General features: G+C 34.0%; 1 protein-coding gene across 4 annotated transcripts in view; it reads right to left on the minus strand.

The window, feature by feature from the left end:
• Window positions 1-15272, minus strand: part of BTBD10 (BTB domain containing 10) — a 73887-nt gene that overhangs the window by 13389 nt on the left and 45226 nt on the right. For all 4 annotated transcript variants that reach the window (XM_026486818.4, XM_048214149.2, XM_026486819.4 and 1 more), the window contains 4 exons: window positions 7686-7882; window positions 5068-5353; window positions 2661-2763; window positions 670-790 (listed from right to left, as the gene is read on the minus strand). In XM_026486818.4, coding sequence (XP_026342603.1) covers window positions 670-790; window positions 2661-2763; window positions 5068-5353; window positions 7686-7882 — 707 coding nt within the window. The remainder of the gene's footprint in view (window positions 1-669; window positions 791-2660; window positions 2764-5067; window positions 5354-7685; window positions 7883-15272) is intronic.

Here is a 15272-nt window from a genome sequence, read left to right on the forward strand (position 1 = left end):
TTTCTGTGTATAATCACTTCCCCCCCCCCCTCAGGCTTGGCAAAACAGTGAGACGGAAGGGTGCTGGTGAGGTGGTGAGGGGAAAATACTGATTAAAAAGTTAGGATTTCCGAAGTTCTAGACTCTGCTCTGAGGCTGTTTGCTGTTCTGAAGACAAAGTCACTTAACCCTTCATGTAAATGAGGGTTAGGTACTCAATCTAAGATCTTTAATAACAAATACTGTTTTGAGATTTGTATCTTCCACAGCAGCTTAGGATATTATCTTACATGGAGAGTACAAAAGAATTATAAATTTTTGGTGATTTCAGGAGTGAAGCCAAATACCATACTTGACCAAAGCCAGGGCTCCCAAGCTGGGAGATAAAGACTGGCAACTAATGACAGAGATGGCATCAAGGAAGAAATTAAGGAGAGTCTATCAAAAATACATATATGCATACATACAAACATACATATATATAAAATTTAATTTTTAAAGTTTTGGAAAATTGCATAAGGAACTTATAAAAATCTCAAGACTTCCATAAATCATCCTCATGGTATCAACAATGCTCTATAATCCAATTAAACAAATATTTGATGTCCACATAAATAGCACTGTTTCAGGCTTTTCATTCCAATATGTTGTAACTCTACAAACCACTCACACACAAAACATCATACTTACTGAGATCTCTACATTTAATAGTACTATATTCAAAAGAAATACAAAGGTAGTCGCATGCTTCTCTCAGTTCAGGAATAGATATGCCATCAGGACAACGGATTATTCCTGTTTTGTAGTAATCCTAAAAAAAAAAAAAAGTAAAGAATGCATAAAACATCTAGAGCACAAAGTGGCCAAAACCTTACTATTAAGGTTAAGCTGGTAGCGTTTTCAAAAACAGTGGAGCTCTGAGATTTCTGAACTGTGGAATTTTAAAGTGAGGTGCGACCTCAGCTCACCTAACCACTTTTTCATTTTACCAATAAGAAAACGTTGGCCCAGATGGGTTCACTGACTCACCTAAACAATTATTTATTAGCAGAGGAAAGATTAGAACCCAGGTCTCCCTGTTACTGATGTGTTTCTTCTCTCTACTGTATCATGACAATTCATATATATTTTCCCCTCTACAAGTTATTTTTCTATATAACTACCATCAAATTTTACAACTATTTTTTAAAAAGGAAAGCTAAGTGATATATTTTAAGGTACCTTAAATAATTGAGTAAAATTTATCGTTCTTAGGGGGCGCCTGGGTGGCACAGCGGTTAAGTGTCTGCCTTCAGCTCAGGGCGTGATCCCGGCGTTACGGGATCGAGCCCCACATCAGGCTCCTCCGCTATGAGCCTGCTTCTTCCTCTCCCACTCCCCCTGCTTGTGTTCCCTCTCTCGCTAGCTGTCTCTATCTCTGTCAAATAAATAAATAAAATCTTTAAAAAAAAAAAAAAGTTTATCGTTCTTAGTAAAGAACTTCAAAGTCATATCCAAGTATTAATATATGTAAAAAGAATGCACAATTAGATATTCTTCTTCCAAATAGTATTCTTTGGTATGTCTCATATTATGAACATTAAATAGTACTATTCCAAAATCTACTTCAAAAATTGTTAAGGGCTAGGGGCGCCTGGGTGGCACAGCGGTTAAGCATCTGCCTTCGGCTCAGGGTGTGATCCCGGCGTTATGGGATCGAGCCCCACATCAGGCTCCTCCGCTATGAGCCTGCTTCTTCCTCTCCCACTCCCCCTGCTTGTGTTCCCTCTCTCACTGGCTGTCTCTATCCCTGTCGAATAAATAAATAAAATCTTTAAAAAAAAAATTGTTAAGGGCTAGTCCCCAAATTACAGCTGAGTCGTAAATTTTTTTTTACTTGTCAACTCCACTGGGGGCTAAAGGAAGTACGGCCAGCTGAAAATTACCCGCCCCCCGCCAAATTAAGATCTGCCTCAAGCTTCTTAAGGTTCAGAGCCACAATAACACAATAAAGTTGCTACACCAGTGCAAGCAGAGGTCTTCTGGTACTTGCCCAAGTACTGACAACCCAATCAAGATCAACTTCTATTCCTGTCTTGTACCCCCAGGATCCCCTCTGCCCACTTACCCCAAAATTCTCTGAGGAAACCATATTTTCAGACTGTGGTATAAACTATCACACACTGTAAATCAAAGCTTTATCACGGATTTGAAATTACAAGTAGGGACTCTGTAATACTAATTCAAATATTCCTCAAAATAAAAGGCTAAAACCTCAAAAAAAAGGTTTAAAACTAAAATGCTAACTACTACATTTCAGATGACTTTTAAATGTTAACTGTCCACATTGCCAGTTACATGCAATAAAATATTAGAATTCAAGTAATAACATTTATTCTCAGGTAGCAAAAATGATCAACTTATTGTATTTAAGAGAATTAGGGATGGAAGAGTAACATGACTCTGGAAGTATTACCACTAAACTCTTTGAAAGAATCACCTATTTATATTTAAGAAATGACTCATCCCCCAACCTATATTTGTATCATATTATCTTTATGTACTAAAATAAAAATGTTTTTTCTTTTAAAAAGACAATATTCTACATAGAGATATCCAAATAGAACTCTGCTTCCAATACAAGTACCTACCCAAAAGGAGTTCTATGATTAAGTCAATACACGTAAGAAATAAGCACTCACCAGAATAGCTCGAAACACGGTAGAGCCAATTCCCTCTGCCACTTCATACTCTCCCTTCTCATTGGGACGTGTAAAGTTATGTTCTCTGCCAGATCCAAACATCCTATGATATTAGTAAATAATTGAGAAATATAACAATAGGATACTTCCTTCAAAGGGAAAATTTCATGTACAAAAGTAAAAAGGAATTATAATCTATTAGTAAATTAGTTAAAAAATTCTTATCAGTACTTTATTCTGATAAATGTAATAAACGAAGGATTATTAAAAATATTTCCTTTCTGATGGGAGGGGATAATAATATAGATTCCGTATCAGCAAACAAAATCAGCTGATAAAACTCAGAAGCTAAAGAACTTTTCAGCCCCTTCTTCTGGGGGGGGGGGGGGGATCAATCAACCAATCTAAGGAAAAGGTGATTTTTATACTAATCTTACCAGAAAGAAAAAAAAAGGAAAAGGGAAACCATGTTAAATGTGCCTTTTTCTTAAACTGCTGCCCTCACTGCAAAGTTAACGCTATAGTGCAGCACCTACAACAGAGCAGGAAGAGACAGAGGAGGCTGCTCCACTTTTCACAACGGTAACTATAAACGTAAGAAATATCACTCAAAATTCTTACACCTGCATCCTAGAACTGAAAAATAAGCAATCAAATGCTCGGGTAAAGAGGAATGAGGAAGTTAAGTGGTGAATAAAAAATTAAACAAATTAGTAAAAAGCTCTTAATATTAATTTTTACATAAGAAAATACAGATTTCTATTTTTTCAAGTAATGTTCTTGGCCCTTTAATAGTAACTATTTTGAAAAAGAAGAGACTTGCAAAGTATGTTCTTCAAAATCAAAACTTTAATGCATTATTCCCAAGAAAATTTAAAAACTGTGGTTAAAGGAATTTGAACCTCCAAATTAAATACCATCATTCCTAAGTATTCTACTCAACAATTTCCCAATTTCAATAGTTTCTTCTTTTGTTATAACACAGAAATCTATAAAGAACAAAGCTTTTTTATTTCAAAGTTTCCAAAAGAATGCCAACTGCTTTTTACAGTTCCCATGAATATTAATTTTCATCCCCAAAGATATGCTTTACTCAACTGGCATGAAAAGATGACTTCACTGATTAAAAAAAAAAAAAAAAAAAAAAGCAAGCAAGCAAGCAAGCAAGGACAGTCTTTCAGGAATCAAATGTCATGCAATTTTCTCAAATACCTGAATTTTTTTTTTTTTTTTTTTTTTACAAAAGGAGAATGCTAAGCTTTTCAGATCAATATGGCTACACACACACGTATTTTGGGCTTTGTTTTTTTTTTTTTTTTTTTTTTTTAAGAAAATGTAACCTAACAAATGAAGCAAATTTCCAATACCTACTTTTTAACTGTGTTTCTTTAAAATTTAGGTAAAAATTAAAAGTATTAATAGTGTCAAGTCATCCTCCTGACACCTTCCATCAATAATCTTCTTTTGTGCTACTAAAAATACATAAAAGCCATACTTGGTTTTTTTGCCTCAGAGGTGTAAAGTCTAACTGCCAATTTTGTTAAAAGGAATATTTAACTATTTAAAATGTGTAATGTCATATGTTAGCTTTTATTCTGTATGCAGAGATAACTGAGAAAACACATGTACACACACAAAGGCATCCTAAATAGTTACTCATAAGCAACCTAGGAAAAACCACAAGTTTTTTAAATCATATAAACTTCTATTTCATTTCTATGCTCCTCCATTTTATATTAGAGTGAACAGAAAAAGATACTAATTTTACAATGAGAAGGTATTTGATCCTAGTTTTGGACACACTGAAAAATCAAGTCTATATTGCCTGTATCATTTTTAACACTGGAGTTCCCACAACTACACACTTCACATTAACCTTTACTCTAGACCAGCACAGATTAGAAGACGACTACAAGTATCTCTCCTTCATTCTACTAACTACTTGTTAATAACATTTTTTTTAACTATCTATATGAAACTGACAATTCCTGCTGACTTTTCAGCTAACCAAACTTTTTTTTTTTTTCTTTAAACAATGCTGATACCTGCTATGTTTGGTGGTTGAATTTGGGATTCCTCAAGTGAAAAAAGCATATATTACTGTTAAATTCACTTTGTTAGATATAATTTAAGGTTTCAACCTGTGGAGATCGTTTAGGACCCTATCTTCATTAAATAGGTTTGTTTTTCCTGCTGATACAGCAAAGATTGTTAGAAATAAAACCAAGTTCAAGATCTGGCTCTACCATGTTCTGGTTGTATTAACTTGAGCAAGTTATATTTAACCTCCAAAGCTCAGTTCATCTGTAAAACAGGAGGAATACTACATTCCAACAGAGAATTACTGTAAAACTTAAATAATATGAAAGCGCTTTAAAATAATACAAAGAACTGGAATAATACAAACCTGCCCAACATTGTATTTGGCTGTGCAGTAAAAATGGACGGGTCTACAACAAATCTAGTGTTATCCACTATTAGCGTTACTCGTTCTGACGTTCTTACATTCCGAGCTCCTTCTTTTGCATTTTCATATACAAACACCATCTCCCCAGATGTCTTACAGCTCCCATCTGAACTTGACTGACTACTGTTTCTGCTGCTGTTCCCAGCACTGCTACTGGAACCATTTGGAGATGCCTTTTGAGGACGAGGACTGCTTGGACGAGAGGAACTGTGATCTTTTTCTCGTTCTGAAATAAAGATGTTAAAGTTATGTAAATTTTCCTTTAAAAAATTCAAGATCCACATACATCTTTTTAAAATTCTGATGTAAGAAAGTTGTTTTAAATCACAGCATTTCTGGGTGCCTGGGCGGCGTAGATGGTTAAGTGTCTGCCTTCGGCTCAGGTCATGATCTCAGGGTCCTGGGATCAAGCCCCAAGTTGGGCTCCCTGATCAGCAGAGTCTGCTTCTCCCTCTCCCTCTGCCCTTCCCCACCACCCCTGCTTGTGCACGCACATGCACTCTCTCAAAAAAAAAAAAAAAAAAAATCAAATCAAATCAAATCAAAGCATTTCTGCTTTTTGATTTCAAGTAACATTTTCACAGAACACCATTAAATATTATTTCCCAGGAATAAAACCTAAAGCATCAAAGTGTTTTCTAAATTAATTTTCATAGATTTTTATTAAAAGGATGTATAGCTGATAATGCTCAGCCAGACTAAGATCAAAATTAAGGTAAATTTTATGCTATTACACTCTTTAAATATATATGAAACTCAAGGAACAGAATAGTCTTACAAGTCAAATAAGCACTGAAAGTAAGTAAAAGATTAATAAAAATATGAACTTTAACTGTCCTAAATACTAAAAGTATTAGTACTACTCTAAGAACACAAAGTACAAAGTTTGAATTCTCATTATGTTAATTAGGCCATCTCCAAACTAGTAATTTATCTCACAAAAGCAAGGTCCCAAAGGAAGAAAAAGGGTCACTAAGGGCACAAGAGTATTTATTCTTTCAAATGACTTTCAGCGTCTACCAAATAAAATGGCTTCAATAGCTGATGATCAGTGCTTTTTTTCAATCTCACTTTTGTTGGAATAAAAGCAATGCCACAAATTCTAGAGGATCATATAATTACTATCCATAATTTTAACTAGGTAGGAAATATTGTTAAAATTCAGAAGATTTTCCTTTCGCTATTCCAATATCCTATAAAGGGAAAATTAAAACTAAGATTCTGTGATAAGTTCCCTTTAGAGCCTAGATAACTACACTTTAAAGGTGACCTAAAAATGTGCCTCCATCTCATCAGATTCATCAGCTTCTGCCAAATTCCTCTATGACTCAGGCTACTCAGAACACTCTGTACAGCTTTACTGATTATATAATTAGGTTTGCTATATCTCCAGAGATATTCTGACACCTCCATTTTATTGCCTGTTTCCAGAATGCTGGTAGCATCCCCAAAGCAAAATTAGCTGAATTAATAAAATCATTTATTACATCTTCCTATTCTCTTCCCAGGAACTGAACTTAGCATATTAACAAACGGTCAGCTCCTATTTACACTTGCATGGATTTTTGACTTATTAGCACTAGTTTGACTTTGAGGACCTACTTAGATACTGACAACCTAATTAAGCCCTAAGATAAATGACTTTGATTTATAACAATCAAAAACAATGTCAAATAGTCAAGGTATTAAATGTGCCCCTTCTCCAAGGGAAAATGAAAATCAGCAAGCTCACATTGCTAATGCACCTCTCCTTAATCACACTATTTATTTACCTGAAATGTAATAATGTTCATTTATAGTAATGAGCAGGAAGAAGAAAAAGACCTAAGCTACAAGAAAGCTGCTTCTTTGCCAAGAAAACAAAACACTTCACACCTTTTCATCTTCTATTTTTTAAATTAAACTTAAAATATTGTCAAAACTCAAAATAAATTACTACACGGTTATTCTAGCTCTCATTTCCTTTTCTAGCATGATTAACCAAGAATTCCTATCAATAGTTTACTACAGATTTTAAAAATAAACCACTGCTTATATATCACATAAATTAAATATCAATTTGAAAGATTAAGGGGCACCTGGGTGGCTCAGTCAAATATTTAAGTGTCTGCCTTCAGCTCAGGTCATGCATGACCCCTGGCTTCTAGGATCCAGCCCCACATCGGGCCTCTGCTCAGTGGGGAGCCTGCTCCTCTCCCTCTGCCTCCCCCCCCAATTTGCCATTCATTGGGGCGGGCGGGCTCTCTCAAATAAATAAAATATTTTTAAAAATTAAAAAATAAAAGATTAAAAAACCTCATATCACAGTTTTAAAGGCTTTTGAAATTACTTCTTCTATGAAACTGTCCTAGACTCAAAAAAATTCACTTTTAAGTTTCATTTAATAAGTTCACTTTTTATAGCAAGAATGAAGCTAAGCTAAAATAGAAGCAACTGAACGGAACTAAGGAGTTAATTTTACTCTTTAGTACTAGGCACAGTTCACTGTCATTATTGTTTTATAAAGGTAACTGCATGCTTTTAAAAACTGTCAGGAAGATTAGTTGATTTTAACATACCAGCATGGTGCTGTCGTGTTGGAGAAGTAACATTTCTAATACAAGGAGTGAGTTGAGATTCTGTTCTTTCGTGAGATGAATCTCGTGATCTGTCACTTGATCTTCGTCTGTCTCTTGATCGTTCATGTCCCCCGCTAGCACCATGTAGACTCATTTTGGTGTGGTCAACAACTCCTTTAGCAACACGTGAGGGAGTACTGGTAAGTCAGAAAAGAAAATTAACCATAAAAGTGGAACATGAGATCACAAATGCTTTTAAAGAAAAAAGCAAGTAACATAAAACTATTTTGAAGTTTAAGAATCAAATGCTACTTTACAATTCTGAAACGTAATTACCTTAAACTTGTAGGTTTTGTAAATGCTGGAACACAGTATCTTTAAAGATCACATAATCCAACTCAGTTTTTTTTAAGAATGAGAAAACTAAAGCCCAGGAATGTTAATTAACTTTTGAGTTAGTAGTAGTAGTAATAGTATTAGTACTAGAGACCACTCAGATTTCCTAAATATTGCTCAAATATTTTGCTCTCTTTGATTGGGGGGGGGGGGGATTGGCAGAGAGAACACCAGCTTCCAGAACTCTTAAAAAATGAGCTATGGGGCTATATGGCAAGTATGGTCTCCTTGCCGTATAAAATAAGTCTACATGCTTACTTTAATCAACTTGACTTTCATTGAACTCCTTTCAAAATTTTTGAAAAAAAATTTTTTTTGAAAAGCATTTCTCTAAAAAGCTTAATTGTGCTGTGTAAAGTTACAGAATTTAAAATTTTTAAACATCTTATGTAAATTTGCTCGTGAGAAGTGAGTAACTGAGAATGATGATTATCTAGTCTAGCTGATAGAATTAAGTCACGCAATTATTGATAAAGTTATATGTACTATGTGTACAATGCTGTAGAGAAGCTCCCTCAAGGAACTTAGGTGTATCAGTATCAGTAACAGATATGTATCAGTACTACATGAAGATGTAGAAATTTAAACAATTCAAGAGTTATCCCAAATACAAAACTGTTAAATATATCTCAAATATATAACTAATAAGTGAGAGATAGATAATAAATGCTTTAATATCTCAGGGGAAGAAGAAATCATTGTAGACTTGAGTTAATCACTGGTGAACCAGGTGCTGGCAACCAGATAAGATTTTAATAATCAAAGTACATTGTAGGTAGGAAAACTGACAGGAACAATAATGAGAGAGCTAGACCTAATATGTCTGGAAATTTACCATCTTATCATATACCATGGTGCATGGTTTAAAAATATTAGTTTTTTTTATAAGTAGAAACAGAAGAAACTTCACAGCTTTAGAGAAATACAGAAATACAATACAAATTGTATTTTAATACTTAGTTGCTCAACATGTTGAGTATTACTTAACATTTTGGAACCTTAGTTTCCTCATCTGTAAAATATAGGTTCTATTTACTTTGTAACGTTAATATGAGGATTAAATGAAGAAATGTAAGTACGCTAACCAACAATGTACCTAGCACAAGAGAATCACCCATTAAATACTAGTTTATTTAGTTATGACAAAGACATTAAAGTTCAATTACAAGACTGCTCAGAGTCACACAGTATTTAGTGGATATGCTGTAACCGAAGCCTTTTGATTAATTCCAGTACCCCCTCCATAATATTATCCTGCACTCCACCACTGAAACCACACTAGTTAAAATTTAAATCTTCTTGATTCAATTTTAAATCCCATAGTGCTTCTGGGACATCTCCTCTGTTGCCTTATTATCTACAATTCTTTGTTATTTTAATGTTTTCTTTCATTATGAAAATCAGTCATCACCCTCATTATAACAGACTATAAAGATAAAAGATACGGCTAACTTTGTATTTACCCTAAGAATTACTTCTAGGGAAATAAAGGGAACCTATTAACCTTTATCAGTTCTTTGTCTTTCATAAATTTACAGAGAAAAAAAAAATTCTACTCCCACCTTCTTTCTAGTGAAAAAGATCAGAACAGGATTGCATCCTTGGAATGTAATTTTTTTCTTATAGGAAAGATCCTACTGCATTTATGTTAAAAACCTCAGAGTAGAAACAATGGAATTTCTGGTTTGTGTCCTAAAGTAGGAAAAAGAAAGCAATCTACACAAACAGAAAAAGGATTATATACTGAAAAAGTAACTCCTCAAATTATTCTAGCTGTTAAGTTTTAAATGTGCTTAAATATGAATCTAACTGTTAATCTAACGGACAAGGTATAAACACAACCACAACTAAGGCAAATGTAGGACAAGTGTTCAGTATGAGTAAGGGCCAAGGAGACTGATTAATTGAAATGGCGTTATTCTACCAGACACCTCTGTAACTGAAACATTAAATGCTACTAAGCATTCATCCTGCTAAAATACTGGCTTCACCTCTAAGCTGTTTAGATTTTAAATAAATGCAAAAAGTGTCATCTTCCATTCTTTCTTTTCATTCCCAAATGGAATGTACTCTGAATCAGACCTTCAAAATCAGATGTCATGGAAGACTAATTATGTCCTTCTTTATTTAATTAAATAATTTTAGACCAGAAAAGCACTCTAAGGGCAAAAATAATTAATACTTGTAAAAGAAAATGAGGACATGCAAGTTCAGAGGGGCTAAGTCTGCTTCATGTTACATTTAAAAGAGTCAGAGATCCGTGAACTGAGGACAGGTAAGGAGATGAAGATTACATCAACCCCAACATCTACTTCTAGTCAAGACAGAATGGCAAGAACTAAATTTACTTTCCTATCTGAAAACAAAACACCCAAAATGGACAAAATTTATAAAACATTATAAATGGAAACATGGTTTCCAAGACACAGTACATCAGCAAAGAAAGTGATCCCTGAAAGATGAAAACCAAATGAGATAAGCCCAACAACTGCTCCAAATTACTTTTTTTTTTTCCTCCAAATCACTATCTTAAGAGAGTTTCCAGAGTAAAAAGGGAGGTGAAACCCAGGCAGAACCTGGTATAGACTCAGGTAAGGATACCGAATTGGAGAGCTTGGGAATAGTAGGTGCCTAGAGTTCTCAGGAAAGAGTACCAGAGAGGAGAAAGCAGCACAGAGAAAACTTCAGAGATCTGCAGAGTCTTCTTAGAATATGGAGCTGAGTACCAATCAGCAAATACATTTGAGGAAACTACATAAGGCTGGAGAAAGAACCAACTCAAAGGACTAGAAGATATGGTGACCAGGACTCATATAGGACTTATTCCCCCCCAGCAGGCTGGAAAACCTCATAATTCATAGGGCATTGGAGAAAGAATCTACAGGGTCGTGGCTCTGAAATGGGAATCAGACCTAGATGGGGCACTGTGCTAGTCACATCTAACAAATCTTAACAGCAAGACCTGAAAAGAATCTAATTGTTTCCAAGTAACTAAACTGAATCCTAAAACAAAGCTCAAGAATATTTATAGGAAAACAAAAATATCCAGCATCCAAACAAGGTAAAATACACAAGTAAGAGAAAAAAATCAAAATCAACTTGGAACTGGCATGTCTCAGAATTAGAAACAAAGGCATTAAAACAGTCATTATAATCATATTCCTCCAAAAGGTTATATAGAAATATAGAAGATAAAAAAGATGCAGATCAAACTTCCAAAGATAAAAATGCTATCTGAGATGAAAAAATAGACTGAATGGAATTAATGGAAGATTATACATTAACAGAAGAAAAGATCTGTGAATCTGAAGACACAGCAAGAGGAAATATCCAAAATAAATACAGTATTCATTATCAAAAAAATAAATGGAGTATGAGTGAGGGGCAGGTCAATTTCAAATGCCCTAATACAAGTTTAAATGGAGTCTATAAAGGAAAAGAAAAAATATTTGAATCATGTCTTGAAATATAATAAAAACTACATGTAACACACACAAATTCCACATTTTAAGAAAAATCAAAACACAAAACAAAAAACCCTGTGACCTATGTTTTATCTAGGTGAAACACCCTTCAAAAATAAAGAGGGAAATGCATTTTCAGACACACACACACACACACACACACACACACACACACAAAGATGAATGAACAAATTCATCAGGAGCAGACCAGCATTATAAGAAGAGTTATAGGAAGCCCTTTAGTGAGAAGACAAAGTAATGCCAGATGAAAATATGAATCTACACAAAGGGATGAAGAACACTGGAAATAGTAATTATGTGGGAAGATCTATGTTTTTTTTTTAATTGTTTAAATCTCATTAAAAGATTTAAACAGATCTTAAAAATTTTTTAAAAATCTGTTTAAAATATTTAAAAAATCTCTTTAAAAGATTTAAACAATAATTATAACAATGCAGTATGGGACTTATACACATATAACTATAATAGCATAGTTTGGGATTAGAGACATAAAAGTACACTATTGTGGCTCTTAAATCATTTCTTGTGTCAATATCACTTGAAGGTAGACTGATAAAGATGTGTATTATAAGCCCTAAAGCAATCACTAAACTAAGGAAACAAAGAATTACAGGGAAAAAGCCAACAAAGAAGGGAAAATGAAATCATTAAAAAGAAGAAGAAGAAGAAGATACAATTAATCCAAGAGGGCAAAGGAAAAAGGGAGAGGATGGGGAAACAAAAACAAATGGGACAAATAGAAAATAAACAGCAAGACGACAGACTTAACCTTAACCGTATCTATAATCACATTAAATGTAAGTGGCCTAACCCATAAAAGGTAGAGATTATCAGACTAGATACAAAAGTCAGACCCAACTATATATGTTGCCTACGTGAAACACACTTCAAATATAAAAGTACAAAGAGATTCAATATAAAAAGATAATGAAAGATCAACTATGCTAACACTAGTCAAGAGAAAGCAAAAGTAGCAATATCAATATCAAAATAGACCACAGAGCAAAGAATATTACCAAGGTATTTCATAAGAAAAAAAGGGATATATTCATTAAAAGCGTGTCCCAAAAGTTCTTCTGCTTTATAACAGAGCTTCGAGACACATGAAACAAAAACTGATAAAATTACAAGAACTCCATAATCATCCTGAGATTTCAATACTTGTAATACTTAATTGAGCAAATAGACAGAAAATCAGGAAAGATGAATAAAATTTGAACAACACTATCAACTGCCTTACCTGACATTTATAAAACATTTAACCCAGTAAGGGCAACCAACTCATTTGTTTCACATCCACGCAAAACATTTACCAAAACAGACAATATTCTGGCAACAAGTCTCCATGAATTTAAAAGAATTCGAACATACAAAATTTGTCCTCTGATTACAATGGAATTAGATTAAGATTCAGTAACAGAAAGATATATGGAAATTTCCCAAATATTTGGAAATTAACACCTTTTAAATAACACATGGAGCAAAGAAGCAAGCAAAAGGGAAAATGGAAAATTTTCAAGTAAAAAAACCCAATTAATCAAAATTTGTAGGATGGCATGACATTACAGCAGTAGTTAGGGAGGAAATTTATAGCATTAAGTGCCTATGTTAGAAAAAAAAGAAAGTTCTAAAAAAAATAGATAAATAACTTCAGTTTCCACTTTAAGAAACTAAGCAAAGACGAAATTAAATCCAAAATGGAAAAATCACTAACAAAGATCAGAATGGAAATCAAAATAATAGAAAACAGGAAAAAAAATAGGGAAAAAAAAAATCAATGAAAACAAGACCTAGATCCTTTGAAAAAACCAATTAAATTTATAAACCTCTAACCAGACTGGGGGGAAAAATTGAGAAGATACCAATTCCAATATTAGAAATGAGAAAGCTGACACCACTACAAAGGTCGCCTATATTAAAAGAGTAATAAAAGAGTATTATAAGTAACTTTATGCAAACAAGTTCATCAACTTAGAAAAACTAGACAAATTCCAAGCTACCAAAACTCACTCAAGAAGTAACAGAAAAGGTGAATAGCTCTATTTTTTTTTAAGATTTTTATTTATTTATTAGAGAGAGAGAGAGAGAACACATGCAGAGGGAGAAGGAAAGGGACAAGGAGACTCCCCGCTGAGCTCGGAGTCCAATTTGGGGCTCCATTTCAGGACCCTGAGATCATGACTGGAACTGAAGTCAGATGCTTAACTGACTGAGCCACCCAGGTGCCCCTGAATATCTCTATTTCTATTAAAGAAATTGAATTTGTGGTTAAGAACCTCCCCTCTAAGAAAACTCCAGGCCCAGATGGCTTCACTGATGAACTCTACACTTCAGAGGGATATAATATCAATTCCACATAAACTCCTTCAGAAAACTGAAGACAACATACATATTTCCTAACTCATTCTATGCGTACCAAAACCAAAGACTTTATACGATAACCACAAATAGACATCCCTCAGAATATGCATATCTATTTGACTAATTAAAATTTTGTTTAAAATATGCAAAAAAAACCTGCATCTCAGTATACATACAAAATACATTTGGCAAAATACAAAATCCATTCCTGATTAAAAAAAAAAAAATCCTTACCAAAGAGGGAATACAATGAAATTTCACCAACTGGATGAAAGATATCTATGGAAAACCTACAGCCGGCATCGTACTTAGTGGTTAAAGACCAAACACTCTCCAGCTAACAGCAAGAACAATACAAGGATGTCCACTCTCACCACTTTTATTCACCAATGTACTATAGATTCTAGCCAGAACAATATGTCAAGAAAAAGATCTAGAAGGCATCCAGATTGGAAAAGAAGTAAAACCATCCTTATCTGCAGACAATACAATCATTGATTGTAGACTCTAGTACAAAAAGTTACTAGAACTAATGAGTTTAACATGGTTACAGAATACAAGATCAGTATTCAAAGTCAACTGTATTTCCATATACATATGTTGATCCTTGAATAATGGAAGAGTTGAGGAACCAACCCCTGCACAGCTGAAAATCTGCACATAGCTTTTGACTCCCCCAAAACTTAACTATAATAGCTTACTGTTCACCAGAAGCCTTACCTATAAACAGTTAATACATATTTTATGTGTTATATTATATACTGTATTCTGACAATGAAGTAAGCTAGAGAAAAGAAAACGTTAAGAAAATCGTAAGGAACAGAAAATACATCTACAGTACTATTTATGTATATTTATTGAAAAAATCCACATATAAGTAGTCCTATGCAGTACAGACCCATGTTGCTTAAGGGTCAACTATACTAGCAACAACAGAAAAAATCAGAAATTAAAAATTTAAAAGACCACTTACAATAGCATCAAAAAACTGAAAGGATAAACCTGACAAAAGATGTGGAAGATCGGTATGCTAAAAACTACAAAACATTGCTGATAGTAATTTAAAAAGACCTAAATAAATGGAAAAATTTACCATGTTCACAAGTGAAATGACTCAATATTATTAAAATAGCAATTCTCTCCAAGTTGATCTACAGATACAATATAACTCCAGGGGCGCCTGGGTGGCTCAGTCAGTTGAGTGTCTGACTTCGGCTCAGGTCATGATCTCGGGGTTCTGGAGTTGGCCCTGCCTGGGGCTCCACGATCAGTGTGGAGTCGGCTTATCTTCTGCCCTTCCCCCTGCCCATGCTCTGGTTCTCTCTCATAAATAAATAAAATCTTT

The sequence above is a fragment of the Ursus arctos genome, unplaced genomic scaffold (assembly GCF_023065955.2).
Source record: "Ursus arctos isolate Adak ecotype North America unplaced genomic scaffold, UrsArc2.0 scaffold_23, whole genome shotgun sequence".
Taxonomy (NCBI): Eukaryota; Metazoa; Chordata; class Mammalia; order Carnivora; family Ursidae; genus Ursus; species Ursus arctos.